The sequence below is a fragment of the Brachyhypopomus gauderio genome, chromosome 7, assembly GCF_052324685.1.
Source record: "Brachyhypopomus gauderio isolate BG-103 chromosome 7, BGAUD_0.2, whole genome shotgun sequence".
NCBI classification, from domain to species: Eukaryota; Metazoa; Chordata; class Actinopteri; order Gymnotiformes; family Hypopomidae; genus Brachyhypopomus; species Brachyhypopomus gauderio.
In genome coordinates this window covers 11,340,056-11,356,026 of record NC_135217.1, presented here as the reverse complement: position 1 = coordinate 11,356,026, position 15,971 = coordinate 11,340,056, and the positions used below count along the sequence as shown (strand labels likewise).

General features: G+C 44.9%; 1 protein-coding gene across 3 annotated transcripts in view; it reads right to left on the bottom strand.

Annotated features, from left to right (window-relative positions):
- srrm3 (serine/arginine repetitive matrix 3) overlaps positions 1–15,971 on the bottom strand; it is a 78,348-nt gene that overhangs the window by 12,764 nt on the left and 49,613 nt on the right. For all 3 annotated transcript variants that reach the window (XR_013132286.1, XM_077011691.1, XM_077011692.1), the window contains exons 4-11: positions 11,374–11,499; positions 10,737–10,814; positions 9,269–9,337; positions 7,908–7,943; positions 7,617–7,667; positions 7,282–7,389; positions 6,459–6,636; positions 903–1,204 (exon numbers count right to left, since the gene is read on the bottom strand). Coding sequence is in view for 2 of the 3 variants with exons in the window: in XM_077011691.1 (XP_076867806.1) it covers positions 903–1,204; positions 6,459–6,636; positions 7,282–7,389; positions 7,617–7,667; positions 7,908–7,943; positions 9,269–9,337; positions 10,737–10,814; positions 11,374–11,499 (948 nt within the window). In the remaining variant the exon portion in view is untranslated. The remainder of the gene's footprint in view (positions 1–902; positions 1,205–6,458; positions 6,637–7,281; positions 7,390–7,616; positions 7,668–7,907; positions 7,944–9,268; positions 9,338–10,736; positions 10,815–11,373; positions 11,500–15,971) is intronic.

Below are 15,971 nucleotides of genomic sequence, written 5' to 3'. Positions count from 1 at the left end.
CAGGTTGTAGAGAGCCATAGCACAATTTACTCTATACATAAGCCCTCCTATATCCCAGTGACTTTTTCAAAAGGTCAAGACACTTGTGTACATAGTGATATTCTTATGAGAGCCTTTATCCTTTCCTTTGTTTGCGATCAGCTTACCATTGTCCACCACTGTTTGGGTTTTAAAGATTCCAGCCTTGTTTCTTTTTATTATATATATGTGTTCATTTTATTATTGAGTATCTTCGTTGGGCAGAGAGAGAACCGGGAAGTGACTGCACTGAATTCTTGCAAGCTCAGGAAGTCCTCGCTCTCCATGAAAGATATCGGGACCCGACAGCTCCATTATGAAGTTCAATCACTCTGGAAGTTTAGGTTTCAGCATCAATTTTGGTTCACCTTGCAGCCATTTAGAATATCCAGACATTTTGCATGGGGCTTGGTCCATGGACATCTATTTAAGTTCTCAAACCTTCAGCATCTCTAGATTGTGTTTTTTGGCCAATTAATCACCTTCTTTGCGAAGGTTCTTTGATGAATAGCCACCCACATCACTGACTGGGCTTGTTCCAAGAGCCACTCTAAGATTCTTCTCCATTTCAATAGAAGGTACCTCAAGGCCTTTGTGAGCTGAGCCAAAGCATATCTCTTGAGGAAATTCAGTTTATTGGCTGTAGAAATGCTTTATTGGCTGAAGAAATGCTGGATTGCCATTAAACTGTGGGGGTTCTGGTACAGGAAGTCTGTTCATAACTCTGAACTTCAGGGTCTTTCTGAACAGACTGTCTACTGGTCTCCTGTCTGTCATCATAATTTGTATTATGCAGTTTAACTCCCAAATTTTTACATTACACCTTACTTAGAAAAGGTCCCAGCTATTGATTAATGGGTAAAGTACATATATCTAGCACTCACTTCTGATGTGTGTTCTTGGCTTTAGGCTGGAGGTCAGTTTGGGAGTCACTGCTGTGTTCTGGAGAGTGGCAGTTCTTCCCTTGTGTCCGGTGCCGACCAACCCGTCTCCCGGATGACTCAGAAGGGAGCTGGGCTCCCCGTTGCGGCCTCTCATCCCCTTTCCCTGGCTCTGTAACCTGGGCATATGCCTGCAGTCCTCCAGGGCTCCTACAGGGGGCACCATGGCTCTTTGCTTCCCTTACATTAGGGGATATCTGCTTCTGCGCTTCACTTGGGGAGGATGAAGCCAGTGAGCGTAGCTTCTGTAGAAAAATGACACCAAAAAAGGAAAAAAGAAAGAAAAATGACAAAATATACTGAAATTAGAATCTTCCTCACCTGACAGTTTGCGCGCTATGGTGTACTTGCCAAAAAATGTAGATATTTAAAAGAAAAGAGCTAGGAGTTTTTATATGGCTTATAGACAGTCCTCTATGGTGCAGCGCATGCAATACTTGGCATGCAAAAAATAAATAAAGAAATCAAAATAATGAGCTGAAAATTATAATCCCAAAAGAAAAGGAGAGGAAGAAAGGTAAAATATGTAAAACTGTGAAACAAATTAAGATTAGGAGAACAGAGTGAAGAGAGAGAGACAGATACTGAAGAGCTGAGCAGAAAAGGAGGACTTCCTCAATTTTTAGAAATGACTACAAACAAAAAAATAATAAAAAAAACTAGAAAAACAAATCAGACAACTTGACGGAACATCACAGAAATGGAAGGAACAAAAAGATTCACAATTATAGATTCAATCGAATTAGAAAACAATTGGTCTTCTACTCAATAGTAAATTTCTGCGTGTGGATTTGCTTTTCCTGCAGACATTTGCTGAGGTGTGAACAGCGACCCATGTCCTGCTTTGTATGGTTACTCTGTTTTAACTCCCTTTTGGTTAACATCCACTTACCAATGAAGTGGTTTTCCCTCCTTTAGTAGGTAAGGTATGAAGAGAAGGGAGAAGCGGGGCAACATAAGTGCATCATTAGAGTCACAAAATGCAAGAGAAAAAGACACAACACCCTTCCTGGTAGTGAGCATGAGACAATGCATGAAATTCAAACTAAAGACACACCAAATGAAATTAAATAATAATAATCAAAAAGAATTGATTAATCATTTAGGCCTGAAGGGGAAAAATATATATATTGTGAACGTGTCAGTTTTGAGCATGTTTTCATAACCACCCGTTTAGAGAGTAGTAAGCTGTTGTAATCTTTCTGTGGCAGGCATGCACATTGGGAACGTTTCTCAGGTCGGGTGGGGGGTGTTGGGAGGATATTATTTATAGTTGTGATCTGCAGGTCCTTTTATCCGCTGAACTCCAACTTCCCATGGCCTTGCAGGTGTATATTTTTGTTAGCCACTAAAAGTGAAATGTCTTGGTATTTAAAATGCAGAAAAAAAGCTAATGGTTTGTGTTAGACTGAATTTACAGTCAGCACAGCACAGAAATGTCAAAATAAGATACTATGACCACTTCATATTTACTTCATATTTAGTTTCTGGATACATAAAAGAAATTTGTTTTGGAAATCTAACAGCTGCAGGGAATTTGCTTCCTCTGTATACCCAGAGCATTCAGGGGAATGTGATTATTCAAAGTTAATACTCATAACCTCTGACACCTGGCACCTACCACTCCAGAGCAACATTTAATAACGGTTTGTCTCCTAGGGGGAAGGCTTACTTCCATGTATCATTCTTTCACCAAGAAATGCTGGAACACCCAGCATGCCCTGCTGACCACCCCGATACAGAATTAGGAACTACTGCAGAGAAATGATTATGTTTACAGAATTTGTCAGACACCTTTACCCAGAGCAACTTACACTTTTATTGATATGATAATATGCGTGTTCCCTCAGAATCAAACCTATGATCTCTGTGATGGTAGCACCACACTCTACGTGCTCTCCAAAGAAGTTACATTATTACAAAAAAAAAAAAATAATAATAATAATGTAAAGCTTTTACAACCAGCAGTCCTAAAGCTGATTGACAAAATAACCAGTGTTCTCCCTTAACAGTTTTGACACACACAAGGGTAGGATTAAACTTCAGTTTCTGGTAACAAAGATTTCCGTGCTGTAGGCAAAACAAAGAAAGAAATGAAGAAAGGCACAAAGTCAATACAAATAAAGTGTAAAAGTTAAACAATGGGGGGAAATCATAAAGACGACTGTACCATTTCACCAAGATACAAAAGGATGCGACACAGACATGAATGCATTTCTATCCAAACCAAAGAGGAGCAGAGATGTGAAGGACAGAGTTCTGAAGACTGCAGCATGAAAGCAAAGGTAGACTGTAAGGTTAGGAGGAAACCAAACGCTTGAAACTTGAATCAAATCATAGAGAACATATCGTTACGAAACGCGAAAGGAAAACAACGGAAAAGTAATCCGCCCTTTTTTTTCATCATAGATAAATGAGGAGAGAGTGAGAGACATTGAGAGAGAGAGAGAGAGAGACAGAGAGAGAGAGAGAGACATTGAAGTCAAGCTAGGGTGCTTGTCACATTCTCATCTGCATAGAGACCACGTGCGTAGGCAGAGCGTTACCTACCTTCCATTTCAATCAGAGACACGTGTGCAATATCAACAAAACAAGAAAGGAAGAATAAGGAGGGGGGGGGGAGAAAAGAACGTTCTCCGCAGCGAAATGGGAAAAAGACAATGAATTCTTTTAGTATCCCAGCTACGTATTTGGACAACAAACTAAGAATAGACCAAACCAACAAACCAGAACTAAACCCAAATCAGCCAACATCCAAAATGAACTTAAGATGAATGAATAAGAACAAAACAGAACCAAACCGGAAGGAAGCGAAAGAGAAACAGAATGGTGTCTGCATGAATCGCCGTCTTTATCGCTCGGACATGTGCGCAGTCATGTGGGATTAAAGATCAGAGGGGTTGGGGTGTCTAGATTACAGTCACATGAGAGACAGAATGAAACCCCCCCCCCCACCCCCGCAGTGCTAGTAGACCTGCTGGAAGTAATGAAGGAAGAGATGGACATGCAGACTTGGGGCAGAAAGCATGTCAGGACACCAAAGAAAAGAGCCACACGTCACAGATGGAAAGGGGGAGGTGGGGGGAGGGGTCGAGTGGAGGCCATTACTGCTAGGATGGAGAAGTCAGCACATAGAAAAGGGACCCCAGTCACATTTCAGGGTTTCTTAAAGCACCTATAATTACACACCATTATTATTATCCTTTGTTCTCAGTCCACAGACCTTTATAGAACTTTTCAGAACTATGTGCTCTCAGCAATTGTCTAATGTCCACAAATCTTTACGTGTAGTGGAAGATGGATCATTTTAGTAGGAAAGCTTTTGGGGGCTGCAGTAGTTCTGTATAATTAGTGTCTCTCTAAATGGCTTGGGTCCCTTTACTGTAACACCTTCACTGCATATTAAATGTCCTATTTAGTTTTCCCATTTCCACCGTGACAACAACAACAGACATAACACTAAAACGTAGAGAAGGAATGGATGTTCTGTTCCAGAACTACTGTAATACAAAACTACGTGTTACAGATGCAAAGTCAGTGTTAAAATAGGGGTGCATAGGGGTGCTGGACATCCTCTAGAATCAGGAATAACATTTATCTCCAGTTAGTTTCCTGTTCTCAAGGAACAAACACTGTGGAAATGTATGACCCAATTGTCTGAAATTATTGAATCATTATCTCACTTCCCTTGCATAATTTTTTCAACTGCAAACAAACAGTCCACATAAGGGGACACTGACACAGGTGAGACTGCTGCCATGAAGGTAACATGCAGCTCACACGGTGGTCGACAAGAAGCAGGTAGAAGAGAAGATGTCGGTTTTTGAGCGGCTAGGAAACTACTGTGGTCAGTTCTGACCCCTCTGAAGAGAGAGGGGGCTGATCCTGTTGCTCAGCAGAACATGAGTGTTCAAACTGTATTGACAAGAAGTGCACATACCCAGTTGAACCTACTTGGTCCAGTTCCAAAGCATATGAGCGCTTTGTACACAAACGAGACAGAAAAGTGTTGGGCATTTATTTGTAGGAAGATATCACGTAAATCAACAGAGGCAGAAATGAAAACAGAGACGGATGAAGCAAAAGCAAAGAGAGAGAGAGATAGAGAGAGAGAGATAGAGAGAGCATATGAGGCCTCCTCAAATGAATGCATGCAAACCCACTAGGAGGAAATCTGGCCAGCAGTTAATGTAGGCAAACACTCAGTCATGAAACGAGCTGGTGCACTGTGCTTCAGGGTCATGGTTCGTTACGGCGGTAAACATTCATAACGCATTTGCCCACTGTGTTATTTACACATGTGGAACCCACAGTGTGCCACTCCTTTTTTGGGAGAGTAAATGTTTTTTTCCTTTACAATACGTACTGAAATGCAATGCATGTCTGACTGAAATTACACGACAATCCACCCTGGCTGATAATCTACACAAAATGCCTGCTAGCTGTCAAGGGCAGCTTTCTCGAATGGGTCCGTTTATCCGCTCTTCTCAGAGGTCGTCCCGCTGAACTTCTGGTATTACTGCCCAAGACAGAGGCCACAGACTGGAAGAAAATGTCCTGTTCTGATCCGACAGAATATCAGCGTTTCTGTTATGATGGCATCGCTCTGTCACTCCCTGAGGTACCTGACTGTGACAGAATCTGCGACCTACTGGGGTTTAATCGAGCGTGACCGATGTCACTGTACAACACGGCAGCCATGCAGACGCGGTTTAGAGATCGCGGGTGGCACTGAGGTAATCTCGATCAAAATTGATGTTTGACGCAGCAAAGCAACACATCCCTCAATTATCCGCCACGCCCACATTTGGGCGGGTCTTTTCAGGAAGGCGCCTTGCATGTGATATCGACATTATTTCACTCTGTAGAAATGTTCACTTGGCTCTGAAACTTTGAGGACATTATTTCAATACGTCGTGTAGTTTCTGTATAATACCCCGGTACTCTTACTCTCAGTTCCTATTGGTGGAACATATTACATCTTAAGTTTAGTGGGTAAAATGAGCCCTGTGCTGTTGATTCACCGCTGACAGAGTTGATTTGCATTCCTCCCACACCTAGACACTGTCAGCTGGGACTTGTTTTGTTACTGGTAGAAATGTAAGATGAACGCCATTTGTGCCTTTCAGACTGAGCACAGGAACTTAACGCTTCTCAGCTTCCTGTGGGACCTGCATCGAGCTCACAACTGAGGCTTCGCTATCAGCGGAAAGAGGTGGATTATCTGCTATTCTAAAGAGCCTTACCGAACAAACGTGGAATCCAGCTGAGAATGAAAATAGTCACAAAACTGTGCCAAAGAGGCAAGAGCAGGAGACAAAGGAAATAAACAAATAAATAAAAACAAGTATCGGCTCATACAGATGCAGCTGAGGAAGAGCAATCAAGTCAGTATGGGAGGCACTGAGAGTCAGAGAGCGGTACCATTTCAGCTGGGTGGCGGGGGTACTGGAGTGAACGGTGCAGGGGTGAAGAGGCGAAATAGATGAGACTACATACATTGTTCACTTTCTCCCCGTCCAGGTGGATGGGTCTGGAGTCCTTGCCGTTCCGGACGCGTTCGCCATGGTGGCCGTTGTGCCGGTGGGCCGCGTGTTCCGAGCCAGGGGAGGGAAGCGGACTGTGGCTGCACCTCCCACCGGGCTTGGGTCTGTCTGTCCTGTGCTTCAGGTTTGACCTGCTCATTCAAAACATCATGATATTAAGTTACACTACCATTGGTATACTGCACAATACATTTACATCTGCTCAGCACACACAGAACTGCACAGAACTCTCAACCAGACACCATGACCCCAAGAGGGACTGAATCAGCTGCAGAGAGGACAACAGCCCAGACAGAGTGTCATCCATCACTGAGCATGCACATACACACACACACACACACACACACACACACACACACACACACACACACACACACACACACTATGTGCAAACACCAGGACTATTTTTAGGGTGGCCTAGCCTCACTGTTTGCCCTGGCCTCCCTGTAGCCATCATACATCAGAACCGTCAGCTCTCTGCTCATGCTGGGCTTTCCGCCACAGTGATGTCCGGCCCTCCCTCCCTCTGCCTCCCAGACCTTGCCCCCCACCCCCCTCTCTGCCCCTAACGCACACCCAGCTTCGGCTAAGCCATCCAACTGTGGACCAGGACATTGTTCGTCTCGGTTCAGGGAAGGACTGTACGATGGGGCTGAAGGACACATGGCTGCACATACCGGTACATGAGTGGGTGGGGTATGAGTGTGTGGGCGGGGTATGAGTGTGTGGGTGGGGTATGAGTGAGTGGGCGGGGCCAGGAGTGTGCAGATGATCACCTGCTGGGTGATCTGGACACGCTAGCGATGGAGGAGGCGGAGACACTCCGTGAGCTGCAGCAGCTTCCCCTGCGCTGGGGTCTCCTGCTGGGACAGTCGGCTGGAGACCTGAAACACACACACACACACACACACACACACACACACACACACACACACACACACACACAAATTACCAAAGTTGGTGTTGGTAATTTCTGAAGCCAAAGGAATATAAATCATATCAAAGATTTTTTTCATGTCTCAGTCTGTCGTACACCCACAGTGCTTCTAAAGTAACAGAATGTGTTCATTATGTTAATATTGCAGATCGTAACTGAGGAATACAAACTCACTTCTTCCTCAGTTTGTTCTTGTCTTTGTGTTTGTTCTTCGGAGTCCCTGATCTGGGGGAATGAGAAAAAAAAATAAAGGAATTGATGGTAGGCTGAGCAGACAGAGGCCAAACAAGTGGCATCTGACTGCACTCGCTCAGGAAGCTGGAGACGAACACGCCTCCTGATTGGTACAGCAGGATTCTTTTAGGAAAAGCGATAGCCAATAGGCTGACAGGAGTCAAGCGAGTAGGTGGGACGAGGGTGCAGGGAGCGGGGCAGGGGAGGGGGGTAAGCTGTGAGCACTTGTACCTGTGTCTCCTCTTCCTCCTGGAGCCAGACACAGACCTGAGAGAGGGAGGGAGAAAGAGGACACGTCAGCGCGGCTCTGATACTGTGAAGAACACTGCACACCAGTCCGTGGGAGCAGCTACATGGCAGTCAATGACTGCTCAAAAGTCAACCTGTCATGTGTCTGTGACTGGTAGCACTGCCAGGCATGGTGGACAGTGGATTGTGCATTCTCCTCTTGGTTATGAACTGCAGGCTATGAGGCTTGGCTGTTGTGGCCAGTGCTGATTTATGCTTTGGGAGATGGAGAAGCCTGGAACTGTGCCTGTCTGAGACAGTGGGAACCTATAGATGATAGGATCAAATTAGGCTACCGCACAAAAGACTGCAGTGCATCATGTCACAGACAGATGGCAGCAAAGTCCCTGCACTGTGTATTATGGCAGCTGTTTGAAATGAGGCACGGGTTTTTAGTTTAGTTTAGTTTTGATTTCGGACAGTCAGTGGCTTATACTGGGAAATAACTCTCTCTCTCTCTCTTTCTTTCCCCTCTCTCCCTTCTCTCCATCAGGGACTCACTCTACTCTCCTCTCTCGTCTCGTCTCGTCTCTCGATCCATAATTGATTAGGAGGATAAAGACGAGGCGAGACTATCAGGTCAGCATAGCCTCAGTGCAATGTGAGAGCAAGCGACAGAGCAGAAGCGGAGGAGGGGTGTGACACCGAATGAAAGGGTGGAGGAAGGGAGGGGGCACGGCGAGGACTCTGGGTAATTTGGAGAAAGGCTCAGTTTTCTTCAGCGTGAAGGTCAAATGCTGTCATACGGGGATAAAAGAGAAGAAGACACCCCTGTCTCTAACATCACTCTGTCCTTTTCAACTCGCAGTCATCACCACCATCTCTTCTTTTACAGGTATTATGAGAAAAAGCCATGCAAGATGTAATTTAAGATCAAACCTATATTTCAAGCAGATTTTTAACCTCATCAATATTTCATGAAGCCAGGCTTTCTTCGACAGATGCTATTATTTGGCATTAAAATGTCTGCTAGCCATCTTCCCAGTCACTGGCTGAATATTTCACATTTTCTGGGGTTCATCAAACCCTACATTAAAACCCCACATACAGTGAAGCTTGGTACTGTATGTACACACAAATATGCATGCACACTCACACACACACACACACACACACACACTCACACACACACACACACACACACACACTCACACACACACACACACACACACACACACACACACACACACACACACACACACACACTCACACACACACACACTCACACACACACACACACACACACACACACACACACACACACACACACACACACACACACACACACACACACACACAGAGACCTGTCTCTCTTGTGCTTCTTGCCGCTCTTCTTTCTCTTCCCTCGCCGAGCAGGTGAGCAGCTGTCCACCCTGGACCACACAGAGACACAGAGATGAGACACACACACACACACACACAACAGTCCCACCCACCCCGCCTCTTCTCCACCCACCCTGTCCCACTGCCCCACACACATCCACTTTATCTCCTCATACAGCTGTGCGCAAACATCTTTTGAAATTGGAGCAGAGTGGAGTTCCTGTTCTGTGTAATCTTATTAAAGGTCTTGAGACACTCCCTTGTCACAGTGCCCTTGGGTACTACCATGCTCTTCTCTGAGGACAGGCATACAAACGACTTTAAACACCCCAGCACATTAAAAAAATGAAGAGCATCTCACTCTCTGCGACATTTTTTCCCAGAACATCTTGTCTGCCTTTTGTATGAGCACGTACACAAGGTATCGCAACTTAACAAATCTTATTGCTCACATAATGAATCGTATTGCTCACATAAAGAATCATATCGGTCACATAAGGAATTGTATTGCAGCATAGCTAGAACTAGGAATATCTGAAGAGAATCTTCTAAGTCCCGTTATCACGTGGACGGGTCGCACCTCACGGGGCTCAGTTCTGCATTTATACACACAGATGCTCAAAAGGAAAAAGAAAACACAGATTGTGTTCATTCCTCCAGAAGCTGTTCTACAGCTGTTATGCAGCTCTGCCATCTCTGCCTTCCACTGGACAGTCCACATGCTTATTTTTGTTTCTCTCTTCTAGCTCTCTTATTGGCTCTCTCTTCTAGCTCTCTCATTGGTTCTTTCTTCTAGCTCTCTCATTGGTTCTGTCTTCTAACTCTCTCATTGACTCTCTCTTCTAACTCTCTCATTGACTCTCTCTTCTAACTCTCTCATTGACTCTCTCTTCTAACTCTCTCATTGACTCTCTCTTCTAGCTCTCTCATTGGTTCTTTCTTCTAGCTCTCTCATTGGTTCTCTCTTCTAACTCTCTCATTGACTCTCTCTTCTAACTCTCTCATTGACTCTCTCTTCTAACTCTCTCATTGACTCTCTCTTCTAGCTCTCTCATTGGTTCTTTCTTCTAGCTCTCTCATTGGTTCTCTCTTCTAACTCTCTCATTGACTCTCTCTTCTAACTCTCTCATTGACTCTTTCTTCTAGCTCTCTCATTGGATGGCATCATTCTCTCGGTTACATCACTGACTTTATCTACATGTTTGATAGTGTCAGTGTCAGTGTCTGATCACTCCAGAGACTACAAGAGCATACACAGCATCAGTCATTTCTGATGGAGCACCCAACCTGGAAATCCCCTTCAGATTGGCAAAATCTTTGGCAAGGAGCAAACTGGGGTTAAAATGATCCCTCCTTCCCGCCCTCCCTCTCTCTGTGGCAAAGAACCCTTATGCCTTGTTAGAGTCCAAAAGATAGAGTCAGACTTGTGAGAAAGGGGGCGGGGCTGACCGGGTGTGCCTCCGGCCTTTCTTCTTCTTCCGTTTCTTCGGTGGTGGAGAGGGTGAGCTGCTGGATCTTCTCCTCATCCTGCGGGGGAAGTAATGAAGGAGAAACAAGAGGGAACAGAGAATAAATATATATATATATATACACATGTGTTTGTGTAGAGAGATTCACTGATCATTCACAATCACACACTCCTGTAAACATGCCTCATTTCTCATATGCAGCAGTGGGGAAGGTCAGGCCTCTTGGCTAGCGCTGTGTGTGTGGGGGGAGGGGGCATGTGCTTTATTTCCACCTTAATCCGCCAGCACTCGTCAGCTTCTCGCGGACCTGAGTGAGTGTTAGGACGGGGCAGGGCCCCAGCCAGCTGGCTGGAAGCACCATCGTGCCTGTCAGCTCCAGGCTACGCTGTAATATCCCGCCACTGGCCACAGTGAGTCCTGCTCTGGCCTGCTGATGTAGTAATGACACAGGCCTGCCTGCTTGTGTTTGTATTCACTTACGATTCGCTCCTTAGGCTCGGAGTGTACGGCAACGCTGTGGGGAATTCTTTCTGACTCTGTAGAAAGCAGTCTGTCTGTCTGTCTGTCTGTTTGTCTGTCTGACCCAGCAGGGGGCGTGGCACGTGTTTGGCTGCTACCTGTGTTCGTCGTGGGCGACAGAGTCAGGATCGTAGTAGCCTCCGTGCCAGCCGTACTCTTCCTCATAGCCATCGGCAAATGCACTGCCCTCGCCATCTTCATCGCCGTGGGTGATTACTGTGACCCTGCAGAGCGATTACATGTCAAGGACAAAGGTGCAAAAATATTTTGACCTTTGTGGTTCACTGATTTTATATGCACTACACACTACGCATGCAGGACAGATAATATGACACAAAATTGAATCAAGCTGTATTAAATATGAAATATGTTGTTTGTTTTCTTGCAGTTCTGGGGTTCTCCCACACAACTGGACTAGATTCATAAAACATGGTTGTATGGCTGTGCTACACCATGCAAAACATGGGATGTGTTCGAAATAGACTACTTCATACTGGATACTGCATACTGGACTCAGTATATACTGGATACTGCATACTGGTCCTCGTAGTAGTATGCAGTACAGTTTCCAGTATGTGACAAAAGCAAAGCACACTACGGGGTCACGTGAACGTAGCATTGCATGATGGGATGCAGTACACCACGAAGATAGCTCTGTTCGCGTACTGGAATATTTTGCGGAAGTAGTAGGTCAAAATTTCATTTTGGTCACATACTGCATACGACATACTGATTTGGGGCTCGATCAGTATGCCAGTAGTATGTAGTAGACTATTTCGAACACAGCCATGGTATTTAATTCATAAAGTTACCATGGCGATTAATAATGCACTGGTGTCAAGTTACCACTGCAATAAATTCACCTGCACTCTATGTGAAAGCCAATCAAAACTGACATTTAAATAAGGCCATGCATATTAATGACCCATGCCAAGGTAACTTACTAACCCCAGTCGTGAGAGAAGTACTACACTGAAAACTGGCAGTCACATAAAAACACAATACATTTGTACAGTTCCCTAATATGGGAGCTCTGTGGTTGCGCTCAGTTGGTGAATTAGTTCTTCTTCTGAATCATTTCAGAACAGCAAATTATTGTAGTTTCTCCCTCTGCAACACATAAATATGTATTTTCATGGCAAATGTTTGTTTTGCTATGAGATCCTGCTCCAGAAAGTCACCTTCTTCTTTGTGTAGTCCTACTTGTCAAAGCCAACAGCATACCGGACTACAACTCCCAGATTCCCAAGCACAGCTGGAATCCTCATTCCTAAACTATCAAACTCATGTATTGTTTGTTATGTGAACCTATTCAAGCACGTGTGTTCACTTCTGACTTGTGGAAGTGGAGCTCTCCACTTTCTTCCATTCGTTTATCTTGGTTCTCTTGAAGCCTTTATGGTTTTGACCCAGACTGTTTCTTCACTGTGTTTCTATGTCTTCTATGTTTTGTAATCTGTTGGCTCTGGTTTTGACCTTCATCTTTGGTACATCTACGATTCCTGATTGGCATGCTATAAATAAAACACCTATTTATGCCCGCAAGCATCTGTTTGCTTCTGATTGGTTCTGTATGTCTCTGACATACATTTGTCAATTAGATCAATGGGTATGTGAGCAGAACTTTGGTGATGACTTATGTGTGTGATGCAACATTGAGAAAAAATTGTTCAGTCCATGCTGGCGTATGACTGAGACATATACCATTTATCGGATTCAGGGGGTGTTTATCACACAGTTGCACTCTGTTATGAATCACTGATGTATGCAAAAGAGGGCAAAATGTGCTAGCATCATATATATCACATAAATGGTAAAACGTGCCAGCAATCCACATTTATGAATGAGGAATTGTGTTACTGCGGCGCTGTTTGCTGTAAATGTCACGTTAAATCAGGCGGGGAGGTTTTTATAAATTTGTTCCAATGGCCCTCACACTGTTCAGATGCTCTTTATGATGTGCTATTCTGAATTCAGAGAGTGGGTGAAACCAGGACAGTTGAACAGTAGTCTGGGACTGTGTGTGTGTGTGTGTGTGTGTGTGTGTGTGTGTGTGTGTGTGTGTGTGTGTGTGTGTGTGTGTGTGTGTGTGTGTGTGTGTGTGTGTGTGCGCGCAAGCAAGATGGAGAGGGAATTAGGTTAAAATCTACATATATACAATAAAAACCTACTTTATTCCAACCATTTATTTATTAGAAAAACTTTGTGGGTAGTTAGAGGTAATGGCTCTTTTTCTGCACTGTATACTGCTCTTGCATGCACACACACACATACACACACACACACACACACACACACACAGAGACACACACACACACACACACACACACACACACACACACACACACACACACACACACACACACGCACAGATTGGACATTTCATGGTGGCGGTCCACTCTCTTGGTTGCACATACAGAAACTCCAGCCTCATGGTCATACCTGACACACTTACACCAGCGTACTGTCATGTCAGTGCCGTATTGAGAATAATGACCCAAGACACACGCGTTCGGCAGGGCCCTGTGGTCCAAACCTGGCCAGGGAGAAGAGCTGGACGGTGTGAGCAGAGCGGAGGATGAGAGGAGTGTACAGACCAGCGGAAGCTGTGATGATGATGATGATGATGATGATGATGAGTATGATGGTGATGATTACGATGTGATGATGATGACACCTCACCAATGACATCACTGCTACAGAATGTTTCCTATACCATCTCCATTTTGTCTCTAAGTCCTAGCTTTACGTTACTGTAAGGTTAGTCCATGGTTTCTATGAAAGACTTTCTGTATTTGTGTCCACATCCCATCTATGTGGTTTTCTTGTGTGACAAATGATATGGTGGTGGTTATCATATTGCAACCTTATTACACACACACACATACACACACACACACACACACACACACACACTTGTGACAAAGTATTGTAGGCATATACAGAAAATAGATGAGAGGCAGGTCACTATCATCTCTATAACTCCATAAGTCTGTGTGTATGTGTGTGTGTCTTCCATCAGGACACATTATGCATTTTGCCTTATTGCAGGCTGCTCACTGCTGCCAGTGTATTCCCCCGACATACAGCAGTCTCACGGCCTGGTTACACCTCATCACACACAGGACGTGTGGGCACTGTTCCTAACGTGGGGCTAAAACCCGCCAGTGTGTCTCGCTGCCTCCAGCTACAGCCTGCAGGTCTGCTGCCCTCTGACTCGTCCTCTCCTCATCCAAATGTCCTTTTGGTCTCTTTCCATTCTTCCACTGTACTGAGAACCTCCACTATACTCCACTATACTCCACAGTCCTCTACTGTACTGAGAACCTCCACTATACTCCACTATAGTCCACTATACTCCACTATAGTCCACAGTCCTCTACTGTACTGTAGTCCTTTCTAGCCAAAACCATTTACTGTGGTCCAAAGTCTCAGAGGGCTCTACATGTTACTGTAGGGTAGTGAAATGGCAAACCACAGAAACCTCCACTTGTTTGAAGTAAATCTGATTATGTGCTGAGGTGCACAGTCTCGCTGCAGTGCGAAGAGGTTGTTTTTATAGTGGGTCCCCTTCTGGGGGAAGGACAGAGATAATAATCTGTTATGTCATGTTCATCATAATGGGAAATGATGATATGAGAATTAGTCTAATGTTCAGTTTGGTCGTTATGCTGGGAAAAAACTACTAATTAAAGATCTCATATACAGGACAAAGAAAGATGTAAAAAGAGATCTTAGGGATGAGGGAAAGATGTGCTTGAGTGGATGAAGGACGTGTTTTATTAAATTTGTGTCCCAGGGTCATGGCTGTGATGTATGGTCCTGTATTGTCCATGCAGGGCCATGCTACGGCATTAACAGAGGCTCATTTTTCATCTGTAAACCACAGTGTGTGTGTGTGTGTGTGTGTGTGTGTGTGTGTGTGTGTGTGTGTGTGTGTGTGTGTGTGTGTGTGTGTGTGTGTGTGTGTGTGTGTGTGCGCGTATGTGTGTATGTTTGCATGCATGAGTGTGCGTTTGTGCAGTCATGTAATAACAATAACCCATCACAACATTTCATGACATCTTGCATTATACAGTAGGAGATGCTGTATTCCACAGTAGAAGATGACAGGAGCCTCCAGGGGAGCTGCAGCCATACTACAGGCTGCATGTTGGTGTGAGTCCACTGATGCTTCAGCAGGTGCCGGAGGAAGTGACAGTACATGTAGAGCAAGATCACGGGTGGATTAGCCCCCTCAGTACTGGTTACCTCAGTAATAAAGCTCTCACATTCCAGGAGAGGACGACTGTGTGTGTGTGTGTGTGTGTGTGTGTGTGTGTGTGTGTGTGTGTGTGTGTGTGTGTATGTGTGTGTGTGTGTGTGTATGTGTGTGTGTGTGTGTGTGCGCGTGCGTGTGTGTGTGTGTGTGTGTGTGTGTGCGCGTGCGAGCGTGTGTGTGTGTGTGTGTGTGTGTGTGCGCGTGCGAGCGTGTGTGTGTGTGTGTGTGTGTGTGTGTGTGTGTGTGTGCGCGTGTGTGTGTGTGCGCGCGCGCGTGTGTGTGTGTGTGTGTGTGTGTGTGTGTGTGTGTGTGAGTCTGGTTATATGATATTGTAAGAGCTGTGCACTCTAGACTTGACCACAGCAGTGGGCTAAATAGCTGCAGGAGCCACAATTCAATAACACATGAAAGTGATTAATGATCAATGGGTACATT